General features: G+C 42.6%; 1 protein-coding gene across 1 annotated transcript in view; it reads right to left on the bottom strand.

Moving 5' to 3' along the window:
• Window positions 1-274: 274 nt before the first annotated feature.
• The window catches only part of LOC125461954 (uncharacterized), a 49,000-nt gene continuing 23,272 nt past the window's right edge, over window positions 275-26,002 (bottom strand). Inside the window, exon 9 of the mRNA XM_048551363.2 lies at window positions 275-682. Within this exon, the coding sequence (XP_048407320.1) occupies window positions 650-682 (33 nt within the window). The 3' untranslated portion in view covers window positions 275-649. The remainder of the gene's footprint in view (window positions 683-26,002) is intronic.

Raw genomic sequence — 26,002 nt, 5'->3', positions numbered from 1 at the left:
GTGATTTGTTGTTGATCCTTTGAGGTATAGATGTCCATGCTCATCATCTGGGGGTGTTTTGGTCAGGTTCAGCTGGGTATCTGGGTGACTGCTGATGATGATCTGAGCCCAGAAGATTCTGCTGTAAATAGGTCAGGATTTCAGAGACCCTTGTGTTTTTGAAGAGTTGCAGGATTGCAGGGTTTTTCCTTCTCAAGTTTTCTCTTTGTTTCTGAAATGCATTTATTTTCGGAGGAGACTGCACGGTATTATTTTATTGCACCAGCTACCACAGTCTTGAGTGAGTTCCCCTCCGAACTTAGAGTCGATATCAGAAGTCTGAAATGAAGCCTTTGGACTGTCCTGGGAACATTTCCTTTAGCTACCATGCAGTGGAAGCCCAGACTCCACGGGTGATTCACTTTGTGAAGCAAGTGTCAGGAATTCTGTTTGTGTGACCAGCCTGCCTCAATATGCTGCAGATATCTGGCTTGTTAGCTTTGGTGAGTCTCTCAGTCACTGGAATTTTCTCCTACCTGCTGTTCCTCAGGAGATTCCTGAGGCAGGTCAAGTGAAAATGGTTGTATTTCTAGGCATTGCACAGGTCCACGTCCTTGTCTCATATGTGTTAAGTAGATTGAGCAGGCTACTGCTCTTTAGATTTTTCAGGTTAGTCAGCAGGGTCGCCTGTCTTCTGTCCAGACTGTAAAAGTTCAGAGTCAAGAACAGTAAGGAAAGAGGTAGAAAGTCACATCAAGATCAAAAATCAAACGGAAACAAATTGATTGCAAGTGCTTTGTTTATATTTCCTACCCAGATTATTTATTAGATGTTATGAGGTTTTATTAATTGTAAGGTTAACAAGCAGTTGTAAAGCTTATTGTGTGGAGCAATAACATGCAACAATTGTAACTGAGCTTCTCCTGGAATTCAGGGTCAATATTAATTAATAAAAAGAAGATAGCAGGGCAGGTGTTGCATTGGGATCGCAGAAAGTCGGAGCTCCTGGACACCAATGTGATCCATGGCAAATACGTCTTTAATAAGTGTCTGTGGTTAGATGAATTTCACAGAGCAGCAGACACTGTGATGCAACACAGAAGGGAAAAATTACTTTGACACTTAGTTGCAGGATATAATCCCATCCCTCAGGCAAGGCAGTGCTTTTGAGTCGGTCAGCAGTCAGCGACAGGAGGGTGTGATTATGAGTCAGGCAGGTATGGAGAATTACTAGGTGAAGATTGGGGAGGTTCAGCCCCTGACTTTGTCAAGAGCTACAAGCTGCTTTCTACCTGTGTGGATGAGAAGAAAGACTGTAAAGATGAGCACACTAAACATGGTGAAGGACATTCCTTCTATTCAAGTTGGAGGAGCAAAGAGGAATGTGGCAGTGATGGAATACTATGATAAGGTAAAGGCTTTAAATACTGTTTTCAATAGCTGTGACTAGGAACTCTAAAAGCAATGTTTCTTGTCCACTACCAGTGTTAAAGATGTCACTTTGTGCTTGGTGTGAGAGTGGCAGGATCCAGTTGATACGGTCCATATGACAACCAATGACATGGGCAGAACCAGGAATAATGTGTTCTGCTCAGAGAATTTGAAGAATTAGTGTCCAAATGAAAACACAGAACTTCAAAATTAATTCTCTTTGGACTGATATCTGAGCCACATGCAACTGACATAAGGTCAAGCTAATTAGAGTATTTAATGCATGGCTGCAAAAGTGGTGGGAAGAAAGAGTTTTGATGGATGGAATGGGTTCTATTTAAACCATTTTACAATCAATGTCCTGGTTACAATTGTACAACTAGGGCTGTGATCAGGGCTTTTCACCAGCAGGAAAACAGATTGGAGTGAGGAAAATTCTTGGGTGAAGGATGATTTAGACATCCAGTCAAAAAGGTCGAGGAACACAATGGGGATGTAGGCAAAGCCCAGCAGAGTGGTGACAGGCAAAGCATTTAAGACAATTTGTATGTCAGTGAATAAGGTCATTGAATGGAATATAAATAAAGAAGTGAAACCAGAAGTTATTTATCTAAATGGATGAAACATCTGTAATATGATAGATGAACTAGTGTCACAGGTAGAGGTAAATTATTTAGATCTAATCATCATTACAGAGACATGGCTACAAGGAGTGAGAAATTCCAGTGTGCATAACATTTTGGAAGGGCTGACATGCTGGCAGAGGAGGAAGGGTAGCTCATTAGTAAAGGATGACAGAAAAGCATTGGTGAGAAATGTTCTGGCTTCAGAAGGCTGTAACGAAAAAGCAGCACAGATGGAAATTAGGAATAGCAAGAGTCAAAAAAAACACTGATGGGAAGAGCATCATGGTGACCAACCATAACACCAAACTGGTGACATACTGAACATTTAATTATAATATATGCCTTCTTAAAATGAGGAAGGTCACACCTTTTGGCTGTCAAAGAAGCTTCAAAGAGAAGTACGTCAAAGGGAGAGGCACACTGCAAACTGAACTATAATCTCTCATGAGCTATCTCAGAGTGAACATGATGGAAGAAAAGAACAGTTCTCTTGCAAGAGACATGGTTTGTATCTTCCCCCTTCAAATCTCTCTCCCATTGTTATAAACTAGAGAGTAAGCAAAATTGGAGTTAAACAGAAACAAGCCCTTTCAGCTGACATCCAAAGCCAAGCATCTCAAAATCAACGGCTCAGTGACCAACGCTAGTGTTACTGGTATCATCTAATGGAACAGCTGCAACATCCCATTATCAACTCTTCATAGCACTCACAGACTAATCCAACATATCTTTCATCCTTATTTTGGGCTCATCCCTCATTTCTAGCCTTTGTGAATATTTTGCATTATTATTTCTCCTCACATCTAGTCTGTAATAAACTCACCATACTGATTGTAATGTGGTCGGCAAGATGGACATCGTATAATATGAGTTCCCTGATTGGGGTTGTTAATCTGATCCAATCAGGGATCTCTGGCTGATAGATAAAACAGGTGTGTCAGACATCCTGTTCACATTGAGAGCTGGCTCTGAGGGAGCTGGATCAGTGTCAAGCACTCACTATGTATACATAAAGGGTGGCTTGGTGATGGGATAACAGCCTCTGCGCAATTATTTCAGTGGCGACAGAAGTGGAATTAATGATGTAGCCATGCAAAAGCGCCTACTAGCTGAAAGCCCAACTGGACTTCAAACAGGCACTACAATTGGCTTTCTCATTGGAAAATGTGGCAAGTGGAGCATATGATTTGCAGAGTATTCTGACAGAAGTGGACATCCTCCTAAGGCTGACTGAGCTTGGGGAACACCACTTGAGTAAAGGCAATTACATACCTTTACTCAGGATATATCCTGAACAGAGGGATTCTAGGTCAGCCCACAGCAAGGAGTGCACACGTAAATAAAGGGTTACTTGGTGATGGGATACCAGCCTCCATAGAGTTATTTCACTCACCTCTTCATTAATACAAAAACAGTCTGGTTAAATTGACACCTTTAAAACATAAGTTCACATGGATCTAGGAGAAAGGTAACCACAAGTGAATTAAGAAGGGTCACTGGATCCAAAACATTAACTCTGCTTTCTCGCCACAGATGCTGCCAGACCTGCTGGGGTTTTCCAGCAATTTCTGTTTTATTTCTGATTTACAGCATCTGGGGTTCTTAGTGGATTTTTTTCACAAGTGAATGGATCCTTTTTAACTAACCCTCTTGTGACCAAACAAGGGTGCAAATGAATAAAAAAAAGGGTTTCAGTTCCTTCCTTCCAACCCAGCTTGATAATTTGGGGTAACCCATCTGGAACCACCATAACTGAGGAGCCTGGCTCAGGGACTAGTCTGAATAATCATCTGTAGGGCCCATAATAGTCATTATATCATTCAACAGAATATTACACAATGGGTTAATGGAGCTGCAAACAAAGGCAATAGAATTGTCATGGGCTGAAAACTTCATAAAGACTGGGACAATCAAGTTGGCCAGAGTTGTCTAAAAATGAGTCTGTAAAATGTTTTTGTGATAGTTTCTTGGAGCATTACTTTGTGGAAGCAACTAGGGATACAAGCTATTTGAGATCTTGTACTGTGTAATGATACAGGGTTAATAGCAATATTATAGTAAATGATCCATTAGGGAATAGTGATCATAATACCCTTGAAATCTATGTTAAAAATGAAAGTGTCATTCTCCAATCACAAACAAAAATCTTAAATTTAAAGCCAATTACAGAGATATGACGGGAATATCAACTAAGCTTAGACTAAAAGGTAAAGATGTAAATGAACAATGGGAAACGATTAAAGAAAGTCAAAGTGTTCAACAGAAGTACATTCCACTGAAAAATAAAATCAGCATTAAAGAACCATTTATGGCTCATTCAGAAAATTATTATTAGTATTATGTTAACAGACTCAAAATTGCAAAATATAAAATTATAAAACACACGGATTAAGATGGTTTCAGAAACCAAAGTGTTGTGACAAACTGAAAATGTAGAGTATGAGAGTAAATTAGTCAGAAACGTAAAGACAAATTGTAAGAGCTTTTGTAAGTATATAAAAAGAAAGAGAGTAGCTAAGGTAAAAAAAAATCTGTCTTTTAGAAGCAGAGACGGGAAAAATCATCATAGGATTAAGGACACAGAATGATCATTGAACAAATATTTTGTCTTCATTTACAAAATTCAAGTTATATTTCAGAAATAGAAAGTAACCTAGGGACTAAAAGTAGTGAGGAAATTAATATCAGCATCACTAAAACTTGACCTTGGATACACCCTGGAGGTCCTAAAGAGATAGCTGCAGGGTTATGATATGCTAGCTATTATTTTCCAAAGTTCTTTACATTCACGAATAGTCACATTAAATTGGAAATTGGAAAATGCAGCAATTTTAAAGAAGGGGAGAAGAGACACAACAGGAACTAACGGGTTAGTTAACCTAACGTCAATTGTTAGGAGGATGACTGAATCTATTATTAAGGAAGTCTTAATAATATAGTTTGAAAAGCATAGTGTGATTACATTATTTTTACTAAAGGGGAAACAATCCTCTGACAAACATGTTTGGAGTTTTTTTGAGGATGTAACTAGTGAGGTAGATAAAGGGAAACCAGTAGATGTAGTATCCCTGAATTTCAAAACTGCATTTGATAAAGGACCATACAGAAGGTTAATAGACAAGTTAAAAAAAAAGACACATGGAGTTGGGGGAAATGAGTTTTGATAGGAAGCAGAGAGTGGGCATACACGGCACTTCTTTAAGTTGGCAGGCAGACCCTTTGGTCCAACTCATGCATGCCAACAAGATACCCTAAATTAGTCTAGACCCATTTGCTAGCATTTGGCCGATATCCTTCTAAACTCTTCCTATCCACCTATCCATCCACATGCCTTTAAAATGTTGTAATTGTACCAGCCTCCACCACTTCTTCTGGAAGTTCATTCCATACACGCACCATCCTCTGCATGAAAAAATTGCCCCTTAGGTCCCAAGTAAACCTTTCCTCTCTCACCTTAAACCATGCCCTCTAATTTTGGGCTACCCTACCTGGGGAAAAGATCTTGACTATTCACCCTATCCATGCCCCTCATAAGGTCACCACTCATCTTCTGACTCTCCAGGGAAAATAGCCCCAGCTTATTCAGCTTCTTCTTATTGCTGAAACCCTCCAACCATGGCAACATCCTTGCAAAGCTTTTCTGAACCCTTTCAGGTTTAACAATATCTTTCCTATTGCAAGGAGACCAGAATTAAACACAGTATTCCAAGACTGGCCTAACCAATGTTCTGTACAGCTGCAATATGACCTCCCAACTCCTATACTCAATGTCTTGACCAATAAAGGCAAACATACCAATTGCCTTCTTCACCATCCTGTCTACCTGTGACTGCACTTTCAAGGAAGTATGAACCTGCACTCCAAGGTCTCTTTGTACAGCAACACTCCCCAGGAACTTACCATTAAGTGTATAGGTCCTGCCCTGATTTGCTGTACCCAAGGGCACAGCCATTTACGATCTACATTAATGATTTTGGTGAACAGTAATGTACCTATATTTGCTTGTTAAGGTGGAAAGGTAAACTGTGAAAATGACATAAAAAGGCTGGAGAAAGATATAGCCAGGTAAAGTGAGCAAGCAACAGATAGCAGATGCACTGAAGATTAAAATTATTCACTTTCATTGTAATATTAGACAAGCAGAATATGTTTAAAAGGTATGAAAATAGTATAAATGTTCATTTTCAAAGTCTCTTGGATGTGCTTGTACAAGGATTGCAGCAAGTTAATATGCAGATACAGCAAGCAGTTATGGAAAGCAGGCATTATATTTGCCTTTACTACACATGAATTGGAGTACAAGAACAACAAAGTCTTTTTACAGGGTTTGGTGAGAACAGATCTGGAACACTGCATGTAGTTTTGGTAATAAAATGTGAGGCTGGATGAACACAGCAGGCCAAGCAGCATCTCAGGAGCACAAAAGCTGACGTTTCGGGCCTAGACCCTTCATCAGAGAGGGGGGTGGGGGGAGGGAACTGGAATAAATAGGGAGAGAGGGGGAGGCGGACCGAAGATGGAGAGTAAAGAAGATAGGTGGAGAAGGTGTGGGTGGGGAGGGGATAGGTCAGTCCAGGGAAGACGGACAGGTCAAGGAGGTGGGATGAGGTTAGTAGGTAGCTGGGGGTGCGGCTTGGGGTGGGAGGAAGGGATGGGTGAGAGGAAGAACCGGTTAGGGAGGCAGAGACAGGTTGGACTGGTTTTGGGATGCAGTGGGTGGGGGGGAAGAGCTGGGCTGGTTGTGTGGTGCAGTGGGGGGAGGGGATGAACTGGGCTGGTTTAGGGATGCAGTGGGGGAAGGGGAGATTTTGAAACTGGTGAAGTCCACATTGATACCATTGATACCACATTGATAGTGGAATGTCTTATCGTGGGAGCAGATGCGGCGGAGGCGGAGGAATTGGGAATAGGGGATGGAATTTTTGCAGGAGGGTGGGTGGGAGGAGGTGTATTCTAGGTAGCTGTGGGAGTCGGTGGGCTTGAAATGGACATCAGTTACAAGCTGGTTGCCTGAGATGGAGACTGAGAGGTCCAGGAAGGTGAGAGACATTCCACTCCCGCACATCCCAGATGTCCAAGTTCTTTAAGGACCGCAACTTTCCCCCCACGGTGATTGAGAACGCCCTTGACCGCGTCTCCCGCATTTCCCGCGACACATCCCTCACACCCCGCCCCCGCCACAACCGCCCCAAGAGGATTCCCCTCGTTCTCACACACCACCCTACCAACCTCCGGATACAACGCATTATCCTCCGACACTTCCGCCATTTACAATCCGACCCCACCACCCAAGACATTTTTCCATCCCCACCCCTGTCTGCTTTCCGGAGAGACCACTCTCTCCGTGACTCCCTTGTTCGCTCCACACTGCCCTCCAACCCCACCACACCCGGCACCTTCCCCTGCAACCGCAGGAAATGCTACACTTGTCCCCACACCTCCTCCCTCACCCCCATCCCAGGCCCCAAGATGACATTCCACATTAAGCAGAGGTTCACCTGCACATCTGCCAATGTGGTATACTGCATCCACTGTACCCGGTGCGGCTTTCTCTACATTGGGGAAACCAAGCGGAGGCTTGGGGACCGCTTTGCAGAACACCTCCGCTCAGTTCGCAACAAACAACTGCACCTCCCAGTCGCAAACCATTTCCACTCCCCCTCCCATTCTCTTGATGACATGTCCATCATGGGCCTCCTGCACTGCCACAATGATGCCACCTGAAGGTTGCAGGAACAGCAACTCATATTCCGCCTGGGAACCCTGCAGCCATATGGTATCAATGTGGACTTCACCAGTTTCGAAATCTCCCCTTCCCCCACTGCATCCCTAAACCAGCCCAGTTCATCCCCTCCCCCCACTGCACCACACAACCAGCCCAGCTCTTCCCCCCCACCCACTGCATCCCAAAACCAGTCCAACCTGTCTCTGCCTCCCTAACCGGTTCTTCCTCTCACCCATCCCTTCCTCCCACCCCAAGCCGCACCCCCAGCTACCTACTAACCTCATCCCACCTCCTTGACCTGTCCGTCTTCCCTGGACTGACCTATCCCCTCCCTACCTCCCCACCCACACCTTCTCCACCTATCTTCTTTACTCTCCATCTTCGGTCCGCCTCCCCCTCTCTCCCTATTTATTCCAGTTCCCTCCCCCCATCCCCCTCTCTGATGAAGGGTCTAGGCCCGAAACGTCAGCTTTTGTGCTCCTGAGATGCTGCTTGGCCTGCTGTGTTCATCCAGCCTCACATTTTATTATCTTGGAATCTCCAGCATCTGCAGTTCCCATTATCTCTGATACTATGTAGTTTTGGTGTTTGGTGTATACATTTATGAAAGATCATATGTAAACACATTGGAGATGGTACAGTAAAAATCCCTGGGACACCTATGATAACAGACTGACCAAAATGTGGGGCTGTATTCTCTAATTTTAAGAAGGCTGGGGGGTGATCTGATTGAAAAGTTTAAGATTCTTAATAGTCTTAACAAGATAGCTGCTGGGAGATTGTTTAGAGAATCTTAAACACAGGGTACAGTCTGAGGCTGTTCATTTAGGACTGAGATAAGCAGGGATTTCTTCACTCAGAGGGATATAAATGAGGAATTCTCTAATTCAGAGGGCTGTGGATATGCCATTGTTATCTTTATTTAAGGCTGTGATAGAGATATATTTGTTCTCTCAGGGAATGAAAGGATATGGACAGCAGGCAGGAAAATGGAACTGAAGCACTACACTAGTCATGATTGCACTAAATGGCAGAGCAAATCTGATGCGCCAAATGGCCCCTTTGTTGCTCCTGTCTCTTGCTAAATCTGTTAATGGCAACAGTTACTTTCACAGTTCTACATATCTCCTAGACAGATCGAGGGAGTGTGTTCCTGAGATCAGTAAATCACTGTTGAAAGGTTCTGTTCATAGACTGAAACCTTGGGCCTCCAACAAGTTGTCCTGAAGCTGGCAGCTACATGACATCAGTTTGCGTAATGCTAATTTTAAGGCCAAACTTGTTGCATACATTGAATAAAAATGCACGTCACAACTGAAATCCAATTTTGATCTTGCAGCTAGTGTATTGTCATTGGCACGTTGAAAATTACAAAATTTGTCCTTCAAGACCTTGATCTTCACCTGGAATCATCTTGGATTCAGCAGCTTCCCATCCACGGGGTATCAGAATCTGATGTCAATATTACAATCGTAGAGAGAGAGAAAATCCAGGAGAAAATTTGGCTAAATAGGCTAAGCAATAGGACACAGGCCTGATTAAAACTCCACCAGTGACTGGAAAATGTTCAGAAGACTCACTATTATTCAGGTCATGCATGAGATGCCATTGAGGAACTGTCAAACTACTGTGATTAATTTCCCTGGGCAGTTGAAATTCTTAATTACCTTCCAAGTCCCTCATGGCTGACTTGTCGAAAACCTTGTAGCTCACAACATTGACATTTACCTGCATTTATCATGAAAGGTTGTCAACCTGACATATTAACTCTGTTTCTATCTCCACAGATGCCACCAGACCAGCAGAGGAGTTATAGCATTTTCTGTTTTTGTTAAATGGAATTTTGTGCTTAACAAGCAAAAGGATGAAAAAACATAGGGGAAGAAAAGCAAGTCATTAGATAGAGAAAAAAGCTCCTTCTTCACTGCCCCCCATCAAGCACCTCCCAGACAAGTATAGCACGGAGCTAGATACAGAGTAAAGCTCCTTCTACGTTTATAAACTGGAAGTAAAGTTTTCTCTTCATTGTTTCCATCAAACCCTCTGCTGTGCCTCCCCTGGGATTTGATGGAGGGGAATGCTTCTCCACATTCCTCTGTCTCATATTGGGATTGGACAGCTCAGTCAGGGGTTGGATATAAAATGGCTGATCCCGTATCTGATCGCCCTCCAACACTGCTGCGAAGAAGAGTAGGACAGGATGCAACTAAATTGTGTGTTCTACCTTCCTCGATATTCAGATCCGTGCACGCACATGTTCACTCAGAAACTCATACAGAAATGCACACAGACACACGCACAGACTCTCATTCATAAACATACTCACAAATGCTCACTCATAAACACATACTCTCACGTATAGACACACCCACAACGTGCGCACGCGCACACACACACACATACACACACACATTCACCTAGAAACACATACACAAAAACACACACTCATCAACAAACACACACAGACACACATTCACCCACAATCACACATAAATGTATACTCTGCTATTAGGCTATTTCCAAGCCACTAACTTTTGTACTAAAGATATTATCATTGGAATAGATGGGATATACACAGTTAAGGCTTGATTGAACTATTTGGATTTTTTAGGGATATTTGATTGAGATTTTCAGGATGTTGAAAGGAATTAATAGGGTCACTAGGGAGGAACCTATCTTTTTTTGGTGCAAGAGTGTAGAATAAACTTAAGAATCAACCCAGTCCATTCTGGAGAGTACTTCTTCTTGCACAGAGTTGAACTTCTCCCTAAAAGAGATGTAGATGCTGAAGGTCAATTAAATCTGAGATTCATTGTTTTCTTACTGGACAAGGATATGTAGCCAGAAAAAGTGGATGGAGTTAAATGCAATTCAGGTTCGCTACATTATCAATGGCAGAACAGAGTGGAAGGGCTGAGTGGCCTCTTGTTCCTATATTCAAAGAGGTAAATTAAATTAAAATGAGGGCTTGATTCTGCATTTTTCTGCAGCAATAAATCCTTTAAGTAAAATTAGTGTGATACTTCTGAGTTTGGGAATGACAGCAGTAATATGACTGCCAGTTACTACATGCTATTGCTCCCTCCCCCACTCTCTTCTGTCTACATCGTACTGACCAGCCATTATTTATCACAGTTGAGAGTGAGTACAAGGTCACCATGGTCTGCATCCCCCATAAATAACTGAAAACTGCTTTATTAAACTTGGAACCAACGGGGCAGTCCAGTTCTAGCGCAGAGCAACAGCAGACAGACTGAATCAGAAGCTTTCACTGAGGCCTGAATGGATTCATGGTTGCTGTTTATGAAAGTGCTGTACATGCACTTGATCTTATATGTACGCATGTTTGTATGTATGTGCTGCTGTATATTTTCGCATTTGTCAGTACACGTCCATAGCCCTAACCATTGTACATTGTCTTTGAACTAACCTTGAAAGATTTACATTTTTGTTGCCAGAACCACTCTCATCCAACACATGGAATCAGATCCTGTGACAACATGAACAGTTACAGCAGAAGATTCAGGACACACACGGATATCATAAGAGTTGGCCCCCCTGTGCTGTGCCCCAGAACATGTTGGGCTCACTCGGTAGCCACGAGCTATCAGTTACACCTGGTCAACTGGGCTTGGCACTGAGAACCCGTCATTCGCTTTGTGCCCTTAAGTTAAACTCCTTCTTGCTTCAATAATATCAATTAAAAGTTCAGATCACAGGCCAGCGATATCCTTTCAGGCAACTGGCACATACTAGCTTTTCACTCTACTTAACCCCTGCTTGACTCTGTTTTGTTGTCAGTTCTTTCTCAGTAGAAATAGGTCTACTGCTAACGCCACCAGTAACCCTCTGCTGGTCACAGCTCCCATCTCCAGCCAGTGCTGACCTGCTTGAGCTCTGCTGGTGCTCTGTGATTGGTCTCAGTGGGAAGATTCTGGGTTCTAATCCCCACTCCACAGGGATGCGCATCAAGGTCTGGGCTGTCACAGCAGCACTGGGCCCTCAGTGTCAATAAATGTGGTGCTCGGCGCACTGACTTCCCTGCTCCTTGGATGCTGTCTGACTGGCAGTGATTTTCAAGCTCCACATTTATTGACTCTAGCTTTTAGCATCTGCAGTCCTTACTGTCTCCAAGCTCTGGACTCTCAACAGTGCACCCTTTCTGATTAGACCTGACTTCCCTCTCAGCTGGAAGAACCCAATGCACTCTCACAGAAAAGAGCTTTCTCTCGTAATTGATATTCCATCCATTTTTAATTTTAAGACTGATATTGACAGACTTTTCTTAGCTAAAAATCTTAAGGGATTTGCAGCAAATTTTGGTACATGGTGTTGGTCACAGCTCTTATTGAATGGCTAAATAGGTATTGCTGAATAAAGACTCATTCTGTCAAACCTTTTCAACTTGCATTTATCAGGGCAATTTGCAAGAATACCAATTCAAGGAGGGAAATCTTAAAGCTTTAACAAAATATGTCTCTTCTGCAACAGCATTCAAGTTCGATACTACCAAACTGCTAAATAGCTTCTTCCTATTCCAATGTTCCTAACACCAGGGAAGTTCTCCTCCTATCCAAATCAATGTTTATTCCAAACTAGAAGTACAATACTGTTATCTCTTTGCTGGTTGTGGGATCTCACTGTAAGAAATTTGATTACCACATTTCCTAGATTATGACATTTATTAAATCATAAGGAGTCTGGATAAAGTAAACAGAGTGAAAATGTTCTGACCCACAAACAGATCCACAATCAGTGGGCACAGATTTAAAGTAATTAGTGAAAGAAACAACAATGATACTAGGAAAAACTTTTCACACAGCAACTGGTTGGGATCTGGAAGGGTATCGCCATCTGAGTGAGTGGAGAACACAGAGTCAAAAGGGAATAAGACTGTTATTTGAAAAGGAGGAAGGAGAAAGTTCTGAGGAAGAGTTACCGGGCCCGAACCGTTAACTCTGATTTTTTTCTTCACAGACTCTGCCGCATCTGCTGAGCTTTTCTAGCAACTTTGTTGTTTTTCCCTTGTTATTTGAAAAGGAACAGTATGCAGGGTTACTGGAAGGAGGGTGGAGATCAGCACATGAATTGCTTACTCAGAGAACAAACAAAAACAAGGTAGGCTCAAAGTCTGCCTCCTGCGCTATGGCAATAGGTCAAATAGCTTCCTCCCGCACTGTCACAATTCTGCCACAATTAATAATACTGATGGCACCTCATAAGTGCTTAATTGCTCTAATACCTTTGGAATATCTTTAGATTGTGAAATCTGATATATGTTTCTCGTTCTCTCATTCTGTACTCACTGAGTAAGACAGAGTAACATTGCTTGCAGATATTAGCAAATGCAATACAGAAAGAACAGGGTGTAGAGCTGGATGAACACAGCAGGCCAAGCTATCGTTTCAGGCCTAGACCCTTCTTCAGAACTTTCTCCTTCCTCTGAAGAAGGGTATCGGCCCAAAACATCAGCATTCCTGCTCCTATGACGCTGCTTGGCCTGTGTTCATCCAGCTCCACACCTTGTTATCTCAGATTCTCCAGTATCTGCAGTTCCTATTATCTCAGATGCAATACAGAGCAACTTTCTGTAATGGGGAATCTGAGGAAACTGCCAGTGGGAATACAATGTGACAGCCAATTCCAGCAACTGGAAGACCATAGGAGAAGTCCCCATGTTGCTTCTGGAAGAGATGAGCGGTAGACTGGATAAGAATGACCAAGACGGTACCAGCTCTATTCTCTACAAGTAACAGTTCACAGATTCACAAAGCAACAAAACCATAGGTTACAATGCCAGGTTCCATTCTGATACCAGCAAGGCAAGAGCTGCTACAAGACAACAACTCATTTCATGGTACACTGTAAAATATTTTACAAGTACAATAGGCAGATGTGGTAGGTAAAAATTAATGCAAAGAAATTAGGAAGATTGAAGATAGGTAAAACGAAATAAAGGCTAGAATCTGTAAGGAGTAGCAGAGGCAGAGACTTAGGGAGATATATGCACAAATACTGAAAACAGCAAGGCAGTTTACAAAGTGGTTAAAAAAGCACAGGGAATCCTGGGCTTCCACCATAAGGAATATTTTTTCCCTATCCACTTTGTCCAGACTCCTAATATCTAAATGCTTTTATTAATTCTCCTCTCAATTTTCTCTTTTCCAAGGAAAATACTGCTAAGCTTTCCAATCTACCGACAGAACTGAGGTCATGCATCTCTGGGACCATTCTCACAAATCTTTTAAGGACTCTTGCTGATGCCTTTACAGCGCACTGGCTGACATCACCATGAAGGACTCTCCTTTTCAACTTCTCCCCCCACCTGAGGCATGGTGACCGTCAAGTTAAACCACCAGCAGTTATTCCCTCTAGTGAGGAAGCAGCTCTATGGTCTAGCAAGACTTTACCTTTGTACCTTTGGCTCTGTCCCTCGTGAGAGGAGGTTTTCATGAGCCCAGCCCCAAGCTGCTGACAAACAGACGGTCAGCAGTCCTCCATTCTGAGCCCAAAGAAGCCATGGAGCAGGATGACAAATGAGGCTGCTTCATCGCAGCTAGTTAGGTAGACCTTGGTAAAGTGGAGAGTTGACGACAGGATGGAGAAGACACAGGATGGGTGGAGTGCTATCCACTGGGTGTCGGGATGTTTAAACATGAGGGATTCTCTTCCTCCACTGCCCCCACCAGAACCTGTTTTCTCTCCCCACCCCCACACCCTCAGCCAGGTTGTCAGGGTTTATGTGGTGCACTCTCCACATAGCTATGAGCATAGCATCTCCCCCACCTTCCATTTAATTTTACACCTTGTCTCACCCCGCCTCTAAACACACTCTCAGGTTAGGGAGTGGGCATGTAAAATTCCAGCCTCTTGCTTTCCTACTCACTGTTCTCAAACTCACACTTAATCTTATACCCTAATCCCATTTTACACTCACTGTCAAACTCATTCTCACTCTAGCACACTATCACACTCATACTCAACACACATCCTCAAACACTCTCATTCTCTCACGCTTACACCAAACGATCACATTCACTCTCAGTCTACACACATTATCACACTCACTTTCACTTTGTATGACGCACTCTCATATCCACTTTCGCTCAATACTCAACCTTATATGCTCACACCTTCACTCTACACAGTCTCTCCCGTGCTGTACACTCACTCTCACTCTATACTCACTCTCACACTTACTTTTACACTTTATCAGGAAGTATTTTTGTCCAGAAGCAGGAAGTGTGACTGGTGCTCTCTCCTCAGCACCCAGACAATGAGTCAAGCTAGAAAACCTGCTTTAATTTTAATCAAGTGGATCTTCTCTCAATAAAACTGTCTTTCAAAAAGGCTACAGATAAAAAAATGCAAAAATTAAAGAAAGTGAGACTGAACAGGAAAATAACAAAAAAAAGGAATAGAAGAAAGATTCAATAACAAATAAAAATCCTGCAGTTTTGAGACACAATGTCTTGTTTCCCAAACTGCATCCTCGTTCCTGGTTAGAACCCCTCCCCCCCTCCCAGGGATTTCCACAAAAGAGTTGTCAGGAATGTGATTGGACCTGATAGGTGTCAGGCACAATGAAAGGAAAGTATATGAGATGCCATCAGTGTGGGGTTTGGAGCATTAATCACTCGACAGATGACAGTAATTTAAATTACATTACATTTCCATCTTTATCCAGTTAGTGGAGTCTCAGTGTTACCATTCAGTATTGAGTTTGGTATCTGTCAGCAGCACCAGGCAGATGATATTAGCCAAAGGAATTTACTTTGCCAAATCTATTCCAAGTTTTTTGAGGATATAACTAACGAGCTCGATTAAGGGGAAGCAGTGGTGCAGTACAAAGCATGAAAATACCACTCACAAAGTTAGAATCATACAATCCCTACAGTGTGGAAAGAGGCCATTTGACCCATCGAGTCTGCAAAGACCCTTTGAACAGCATCCCACCCAGACCTATTCTGCATTCCCCATCTATCCCCGAAAACCCGCATTTACCATAGAATATGGCTAAAAAGATTATTTTCAGGCTGTCAGGCTGTTGTCCATGGGATCCTACAAGGATAAGTGCAGGGATCTTCCCTATTTATAGACTACGTCAATCACTTAGATAAAAAAAATGAGTGTAATGTATCCAGATTAGCTGATGTCACAAAGATAGAGCTGTGAGGAGGATACAAATGAATGGTTTCTTGACTCCCAACACACACACACATCCTGTTATCTAGCACGACAAGCAAACTGTTGATGGACTCACCGTGGACCTGCTGTTCTCCAGCCCCAGCCACCTCCCTCACATTAAACTTCCCCTTCTTGCTTTCAGACAGCCAAAGAACTGCCAACTGTTCAGCAACAATGGCTTGAGCACTGGTGGTCTCATCCTTTATCTGAAACACGCAAAAACTCACTCAGACATGGGCAATGAGCTCACTCTGAAAGTTAGTATGGAGTTGAGATCCGCAGATGGTTAAGACACCAGCCGTGAGCAAGCTGAAGCCACCCAGTGAAAGGATGGTTGATAGATCAGCCTAGCATCGGACTCAGATGAGGACCCTGATGCTGACTTACGTAAGCGCTGAATGAGTTTACATATTGAATTATGGGAGCATTAGCTGGTCTACCAGACAGCCTCCTTTACTGTCAAGAAGACCGAAGAGTCAGGGTTCAACTGGGCACAGGCCATTGCATATAGAGCTTGCCCTGCCAATGGTCACTGCTCCACCTTCTGATCATAGTGCAGACCCAGAGGCACTGCCACTGCTGCCCTAATATGTACACCACCCTAATACTAAAAGGCCATCATTATCCATGGCCAGGCCCTTGACACCAATGAAGATGCGCAGGTAAAAATACATTATGAACTCGATGAAATTCTCACAAAAGGGGTTGGGGCAGGGCGGTTTGACCCCAGAATTAGCCATGACTCTGATGACTGGAGAGGCACCACTGGGACGGTTAAAGCCAATACCAATGGCATTTTCCTGCAGAGAAAGAAATGCAAATGAGCCTCATTGTAACAAACACCCCTTTCCAGGAGAAGATAAAAAATACAAAACCACGTCAGTTTTGTAGATCGAGAAAGACGTCACTGCTTGGGTCAAGAATCTAGATTATGTTTATATCACTCAATTCAGGAATAGGATCAATGCCTGCTGGATGGATCATCAACTTGTTCATTTGACGATGAACATCCACTCAACGCAAAAACATCACGAGAACCAAAAGGTGGAAGAAGAAGATTAATGTCTTAACCTTAAAACAACACAAACAAACAGAGTGATCACACAACCAATCTTGATTACCTCCACCAGGGTAGGCAATGGCCTTGTGATGTTAATCCAGAGACCCAGATAACGTTCTGGGGACCTGTGTTTGAATCCTGCCACGGCAGATGGTGGAATTTGAGTTCAATAAAAATCTGGAATTAAGAATCTAATGATGGCCATAAATCCATTGCTGATTGTCAGGAAAAACCCACCTGGTTCACTAATGTCATTTAAGGAAGGAAACCGCCATCATTACCTGGTCTTGCCTACATGTGACACCAGATCCACAACCAATGCGGTTGAGTCTTAACTGCCCTCTGGGCAATTAGGGATGGGCAATAAATGTTGTCTAGCCAGTGGCGCCCTGATCCCGTGAATGAATAAAAGGGATAAAAAGCAAACTGACTCAGCTGTGGAACAGTGGGATCCGGCAAAGTCAGCTATACTAGACATCTGGCCCAGACTACCGGGTTTAAGCAACTTTGTCATTAGGATTGGCTCCATGAAAATGATGCTGAAATATATGACTCTTAGAACAAAAGTGAGCACCCTTCATTGTCTGGCATAGCAACCCCGAGGTTACAAGTCAAGAAGGCAGCTTTCCAACAGATCAATTCTGGTGCCAAAGAGAAATTCAGAAGACAAGGGACATGTGGGAGAAATAGCCCAAAAAATTAACAAATATGCTGACCATCATGACATGCAAAGGTTTTCTGAAGCCACCAAAGCCATCTATAGAACAAAGTCAAATGGACAAAGTCAAAAACTCCTTCACTTATATATATATATATATATATATTTTAACAACCTTGTGACTAAGAATGCACACAACAGCTGGTACACTCATACTCTCCCTCAGTCCCCTGTGCCACAATTATTGGGTGAACCACCAGCTGCACAAGAAATCAAATTGGTGTCAAGCAACAAAGACTGCAGCCCCTCATGATACTGTGGCTGATGTTTACAAAACTTTTGCAACCTCACAGAATTGAGAGGAAAGGGAAGTCCCTCATTTCCACATCCCCACCATAACCTCTTGAATGAGACAATTGTAACTATCTTCAAGAAGAGAGTCCATCGAGATATTTCCATATGTCCACAGCAAGTCAGATCCTGATATACATTCTCCCAAATTGCCTACTTTCTGTGGCTAAGGAAATATTCCTAGAGACACAGTACAGCTTTAGATCTTCCAGGGGAACCTCCAACATGGTCACTGTTACCAGTAAAGTCCAAGAAAAATGTCAAGAAGAAAACCAGGGAATTCTTCACTGCATTCACTGACCTGGCCAAAGCATGTGAGTCAGTAAATCATCAGTCTTGGCTTCATGATGATATGACAGCAAACTGTCTTAAGTGAGAGATCTGAAATCATGGCCTTCAACATACAGACAAAGTTTTAAGCAAGGATATGTGATAGCCCTATTCCATTTACAATCATCTGACAATGGCTATTCACCTCATCAAAGATCATTGCCTTCTGCTGTCAGTATTAAATATTGTCTAGATGGAAAGCGCCAGCTGACCAGCCAACTGACTCTCCAAAGAGTCCAGGTTGGCTTGCCATAAAAACATACACTTTTCACTATCATACTGTAATCTGGAGGTGCGGATAGTGATGTTGGAGGGTCCAACATCCTTTCCCTCACATGAGGGAAAAGTCTCTAACTTCAGTTGCCTCTGTGCCAAAACTAAACTAATCACCAAAGACATACTTAATCTACAATTTCTAGATGCTTGCAGTGCCATTACCCACGATGCACTGGATTTGCAAGCCACTTTCAATCTCTTCAATTCTAAAAGCGCTAAAAGAGCGGTGAGTAATCCCTGCCTCTGGGCCAGAAGCTTAGAGTTCAAGTCTCACTCCAGGATGCAATTGTTGTGTTCATAACATGGTTGAGAATCTATCTGTAAATCCTTCCTACAGACACCTGTGGCCGGTAGTACGGGTAAGAGAGATTCCTGGTCAGCCATGTGAGGGAAAGGACCCTCCAACATCTCTATCCACAGCTCCAGACTACAATATGATTGTAAAAAGTAAATGTTATTCAAGCAACCCAACCTGGACTCTTTGGAGACCCAGTTGGGCTGGACCAATCCCACAGTTTGGTGCCAGCACTATGGGATTCAATCCTCCATTCCAGCTTCGAGGGGAGGCGTTTCTTTGGAACTTGTCCCATAGGCCCCACACATATTGGAGATCCTGGTGGGTTGGACTGGTCTTTCCACAGAGAAGGTAGGAACAATTCAGGAATATAGGAAACTGTTGGTTTACACCCAGGGCAAACCACGTAACGATGACGACTAGCACTAGCGTGGGCAGTAGAGAACTGGAATGTGTCAGTCAGCCACTAATCTCCATTCTTTGTTCCTGCTCCTTCTCTCTGTTTGTTGACATACCATCCAACATTTACAGACAAATTCTGTTCACTTGACATGAGCCATAAACAGTGCAATCTAGCAGCCCTGATTTACAACATCTAGTACTTACGAATGCAATCCCATTTGGGGTATAATTTTAAACATCCAACATGTGAAGATTTCTTGTGCTCATGATGGTTGTTTTATATTATCATGCATTGTGATTTGACTTGCAGAAAATTGACTTGGAAACGGACTCTGGAACGGAACCTGTTCGCAACCCAGGCTCTGCCTGTACTGAGTTTATGTACTGGAACCAACAACTTAGAGTTGTGAGTTCAAACTCCATTAGGATGCTGTTGAATTTGACATTGAATTTAACACATTTGGTAACTACTGACCCACCATCAGAACAAATCACTGCAGAGGTCTCTGGATCGTTCTCAGAGCCCAACTGGTTCACCTATGTCTTTCAGGGAAGGGACTGTTCCAATGTAGCCTGTTCTGGGCCAATATATCATTTCAGTCCTACACCAGCACAGTAATTCCTAATGCCCTGACAACTGAATTGCTCGCTAGGCTATTTCTGAGGGCAGCTACGTCAACCACATTGCTGTGGGTCTGCAGATACACCCAGGCCAGGCCAGGTAAGGACATGAGACTTCCAACCCTAAAAACATTAACAAATTTGATGGATTTTGCAACAATTCAATAGCTATCTGCTACTTTTTTTTCTCCCAGAATTATTGAAGCAATTATATTTTAACTTTGCTAGCATTCATAGTGGGATAATAAGCTCATGTCTCTGGATTACTAGCCTAGTAACATAACCCTATTTTACTGCATGCATTGAAATCGCTGTGATCTGGAATGTGTTACCTGAAAGGTCGGTAGAAGCAAATTCAGGTACAACTTTCAGAAGAAAGTTGGACAAACATATGCAAAGAAAAGATCTGAATGTGGCAATGGCAGAGTGGAGATAATTCAAAAGTTCTTTCAAAAGCACAACACAGTCTCAATGAACAGAATGGCCTGTGTGTCATGTGATTCCATTTGATCTTACATGTAAGATTTGAGAAGTTCACATCCTAGTTCCTAGAATCTATGCTATAGGAAGGATATTATTAAGAAAAGGTGTAGACAAGATTTACAAGAATGTTATTAGGACTAGAGGGTTTAAGTTATAAGGAGAGGCTGGAGTGCTTTCTATTGAGTGTAGAGGTTGAGGGGTGGCCTTACAGAAGTTTATATAATCATGAGGAGCTTGGACAGGGTGAATAGCAAAGGTCTTTTCCCTAGGTTTAAAGTGAGAGGGGAAGGAACTAAAAGGGACTTGAGAGGCAACTTTTCCACACAGAGCATGGTGCATATGCGGAATGAACTGCCAGAGGAATTGGTAGATGCAGGTAAAGTTAAAACATGTAGAAGAGATTCAGATAGATGCATGAAAAGGAAAGGTGTAGAGTGATATGGGCCAAAAAGCAAGCAAATGGGAATGCTTTTGTTTGGGAAATCTGGTCAGCATTGATGGGTTGGTTCGAGGGGTCTGTTTCCATGCTGTATGACTGTAAGACTGGGAGTAACGGTTATGTTATACTGAAGAAATTTAGTACATTTTCAATTTCTGCTGAAGGAATTAGAAAGGAGATTGTGTACTGTGAGGAAAGGTAGGAAAAGCCAGAGGGATCCAGCAATGAGAAGCGAAAGGATCATGTAAGTGGAGAATTATTGCACTATTTCCAATGTTTCCCCTCCTTTGTTGTAAGTGTTAGTTTGTTGATTTAACAGCTCACAAGCATTTCATCCAAACTTCACCAAAGGAAAGGAACAGTACATATAGTACCTTGTATTGCCTTACAAATTTGTAAAGTGTTTTTACAGCCAATTAAATTCTCTTCCCTGTTTTGGAACATAAAAAACATAGGGGCCAGTTTGCACACAGCAAGATCCAACAATCAGCAAAATGACACTGAAGAAATAATGGGAACTGCAGATGCTGGAGAATCTAAGATAACAAAGTGTGGAGCTGGATGAACACAGCAGGCCAAGCAGCATCTTAGGAGCACAAACACTGACGTATCGGGCCTAGACCCCACCGATAAAGGATCTAGGCCCGAAATGTCAGCTTTTGTGCTTCTAAGACGCTGCTTGGCCTGCTGTGTTCATCCAGCTCCACACTTTGTTATCTTAAACGACACAGAACTTTCTTTTAGGTATTTTGAACACTCTTGCTATTCTTAACAGCACTGATCATTGGATCTTTTACATCCCACTGGGAGGACAGCTATGACCTAGTTAAAGTTGTATCTCTTGGCAGTGTGGCACTCTTGACAGTACGGCACTCCTTCATGGCTACACTCAGGAGTCTCAGCCCAAGTTACTAGCACAGGGGGCCCAAACCCACAAACATTTGACTCACCAGCAAGAAGCGCATGTCACAGAACCGGAAACGAAAATCCAGGGAATATCAGAGAACATTTCAGCCCAAGTCAGTCTTTCCATCAGCAGAATTATATGCTTAAGTCTCTTACGATTAACTTCATTCGGATTTTCATAAGCCTCTTCATAAAGTCACCAACACAATAACGCTTAAAGGTTGACTGAATCATTGGCAGGTCAGGGATGGTCACTGGACTCACAACAGAGAAGCTGGTGATTGTTCAGTCTTGTTGGGCTAAGGATTTCAAACTACAATAGGCAGAGTTAAAGGAATCTGTCAGATGGTGACAACTAAGCTGAGAGACAAGGTGGGTTTTAATGTGCAGAGTTTGTCATTGGCACATGAGACATATGTGCTGGCTAAATTTGGAAAGAGATTCACCAACACGGATCGCTGAAAAGTGGAAAGAGGGGACTGATCGAATCGGTTACACTCAACAACAAGCAAGTAGCATTTTTAAGGAGTGTTTAATATTGTAACACAGCCCAAGTCATTTCAAAGGAGTGTTAACAAACAGTTGCTGTCACATAGTCTCATAAGGAGTTATTGGACAAGAGGACTAAAAGCTTATTATATAAATAGAAAAGTATGTCCCAAACTTTTTCCCACTGTGACCTCATTTTGAGGCTTAAAAATAGAATTGTGAGGGGAGGAGGGAGACCACCATGGACAAAGGGATCACGTGTAAGTTGGGAGTTTCTCTGTTAGTTTTTATCATTCAATTAGAATTCCATGCCAGTCACTGGTGACCTGGAGCTTATGATTCCAAAGTTTCAGCTTACGATCCCACTCAAGGTCCCCAACCCACTTTGAAGTAGGATGAAGGATATTAACAACACTTTTAAAGAGCATCAGAAAGAAGGAGCTGAAAGCATGGTCAGCAATGGCAGAGCAGCTAAAATAAGGGATGCAAGGGAGCAGAACACAGAGATCTCCAAGGGTTGTACAGCTGGAGGAGATAGAGAGAGAGGAAGGCCGTAGAGAGATTTGAACACAAGGATGAAAAATTTAAAATCAAGGCATTGCTGAGTCAGGAGTCAAAGTAGGTCAGTGAACACAGGAGGATCATAGACACAAAATATAATTGCAGCTGGTTTGTCACAGTCAGGAGTTTATTCTGGACTCAGCCTTCGAAATGCTCAAAGCATAATTGTGGTTTCAGTCAAAAGTTTGTATGTGCTACAAATAGATTAACTGCATAATCAAAATATATCAAATCAGTCCTTAAATCACACTGTTCATTGGCTGCTGATAGAGGCTTGGCTCTGAACATTTGCATTGCTCTAGCTCTGGCCTCGTGAACATAGCCAATTTTAATCCACTTCACCACTGGCAGCTGAGCTTTCAGCTGCCTGGGCCCTAAGTTTTGAAATTCTTTCCATAAGTCTCTCTAATTCTCAACCTCTCCCCCTTCCTACAAAAATACAAGTCAAGAGCAGGAATAGGCCATTCAGCCCCTCGAGTCTGTTTCAAAATTTAATAAGATCATGGCTGTTTTGATCAAAATGTCAAATTCTCATTTCTGTCTACAATTCTTAGCGAGAATCCATCCACCACTGTCTTAAAAATATTTAAGGACTCTGCTACCACCATCTTTTTAGGAAGCGTTCTAAAGACTCACAATCCTTGTGAGGAAGAAAATGCATCATCTCAATTTTAAATGGTTCAATCCTGAGTCTTAAACAGTGACCCTTCAAGTATTCCTCCAAACCCCTTTGACCAAATTTTCAAATTTCCTTACAAAAGTCTTCACCAAATTCTGTTTGATAATATTTCTATGAATCATCCCAGCTTGTTCTCATATATTATGGCACTATAGAAACACACATTAGTGAACTAACAGGAATTAAAGACAACCCTACAATTCCAACTTCCACATTTTTTGAAAGCTGAATTCAAATTTCCAAAGTGTTCAAGTGATATTTGGCCACACATTCCTTGTATGACTAGCACAAGTTTGTCTGTGTATCCTCGCAGAAAGAGAAAGAAAAATAATAGAGATACAGCAACAGAGAAAGATAGAGGCTACACCAACAGCAGCAAATCTGTGTTCACTTGCTGTCCTCTGCTGGTGTCTCCTGCCAATTACACATAAAACTCATCTTCACTTCAGAAAAGCACACACTCAATACAAAGAAATTGCATTTCTCTACTGCCTTTCACGTCCCAAAGTGCTTCAAAATCAATGAGTTGCATTTCTGAGGTGCAGCCACCATTTATGGTAATGTAGTATTACTCAATTACACAGCAAGCTCCCACAAACAGTACTGTAACGATGAGATCAGTTGTTTTTGTAACACTCGTTCAAAAATAAATGTCCTCCTCCTACACGCAGGAGAACTTCCCTATTCTTCTTCAAATATCTCCATGATGGTGGTAGAGTAGGGCTGGGTAAGGCTGAGCCCAGGGCTCGTCCACTCCATCTGCTTTTCTTTCCTTTCCTTTCGTTTTTGTTCTCTTGTTGTTGTTTTCTTTTTATTTACTTCTTGTGAAGAGTTCGGTCGCAGTGATGGCGATGGTGAGGTGAGCCCAGTGCCGACTCGCGGTGGCGGCATCAGAGGTAAGTTTGAGTTCCCACGGGGTGTCTGCATCCAGCACACATTCATGGAAGCAGAGGCTGAGGCCAGTTTGGGCCTAATGGCAGACCCACCAGCACTGGCGGTGGCTGCAGCGGAGAGGTGGGCCCAGAGCAGGCCTTTGGTAGTGGTGGCGGCGGAGTCCAGTTTGGGCTGGTGTGGGACATGGCGGCATCAGTGGCGGTTGCATTGGCAAGGTCCAGTGAGGACTCATGGTGATGGCAGCATCAGTGGAGATGAGATGGCACTGGAGAGTGGCAGCTCTTGTTTCGACCATGCAACAAGGGGCCTCCTGTTTCAGGACCATGGCTGAGCACTTAACAAGAAGGACTGTAAAGATGTACCTTCTACTTTTTCTCCCTATTTATTGTGTTTTGGTTTATTTTTCTGTGTTTTAAGATGGAACTGGAGAGTGGTGACACTGCACACCACTTTTCACTCTATTTTATAAGAAAATACACTTGATAATTTTTTTTTAAAAATTACTGTGGGCTCTTTTTACCTCCAGTTTAGTTTAACATCTCAGACAGAAGACAGCATGTCGAATTCTGCAGCATTCTCTCATTATAGCACTAGGAATTTCAGCCTGGATTATATGGTCAAGTTTCTGGAATTGGATCTGAGCCCATAAATATCTGACGTAAGAGGAAAGAGTGTGTTACAACTTAACTTAGAAGACAATAGTCAAGCATCACTATTCCACAAGTTTACATAAAACATAAAGACCCCACACCTCAGGAAGGACATACTAGCCCTGGAGCGTGTCCAGCGGAGATTCACACGGATGATCCCTGGAATGGTAGGTTTAACGTATGATGAACGGCTAAGGATTCTGGGATTGTACTCATTAGAGTTTAGAAGGTTAAGGGGAGGCTAATAGAAACTTGCAAGATAATGTATGGTTTAGAAGGGGTGGACGCTAGGAAGTTGTTTCCATTTGGCAGGGAGACTAGGACCTGTGGGCACAGCCTTAAAATTTGAGGGGGTAAATTTAAAACTGAAATGAGACGACATTTCTTCAACCAGAGAGTGGTGGGCTTGTGGAAGTCATTGCCACGGAGTGCAGTGGAGGCCGGGACGTTGGATGCCTTCAAGGCAGAGATCGACAAATTCTTAATCTCAGAAGGAATCAAGGGCTACAGGGAGAGTGCAGGGAAGTGGAGTTAAAATGCCCATCAGCTATGATTTAAATGGCGGAGTGGACTTGATGGGCTGAATGGTCTTACTTCCACTCCTATATCTTATGGTCTTAAATCATTAAGGTGACCAATTTGCCTGATGGACTGCTATTCAGGACAGACACAACAAGTTTCGTCATTAACAGGAAAATATTATTTACAGCAACAAACTTATTATTTAACAAATGACAGAGAAGAAAAGATTATCGATCTAGTACAGTGCAACTAAAACTACATCCCTTTAAACACCAAATACACATAGACTGACACAAATAAGACAGAAAAAACAGACGGTTTTGCACAAATATAAAAGGTGGAGAAATATAAATAGGTAAACCAAAATTTAGAAGATGAAAATTTCAGTTCACAATGGGTTAAGTTGTCTCTCATTGTTCTTTTCACGTTAGTAATGCT

Source organism: Stegostoma tigrinum, chromosome 20, assembly GCF_030684315.1.
Source record: "Stegostoma tigrinum isolate sSteTig4 chromosome 20, sSteTig4.hap1, whole genome shotgun sequence".
Lineage (NCBI taxonomy): Eukaryota > Metazoa > Chordata > Chondrichthyes > Orectolobiformes > Stegostomatidae > Stegostoma > Stegostoma tigrinum.
This window is presented reverse-complemented; position numbering and strand designations above follow the sequence as displayed.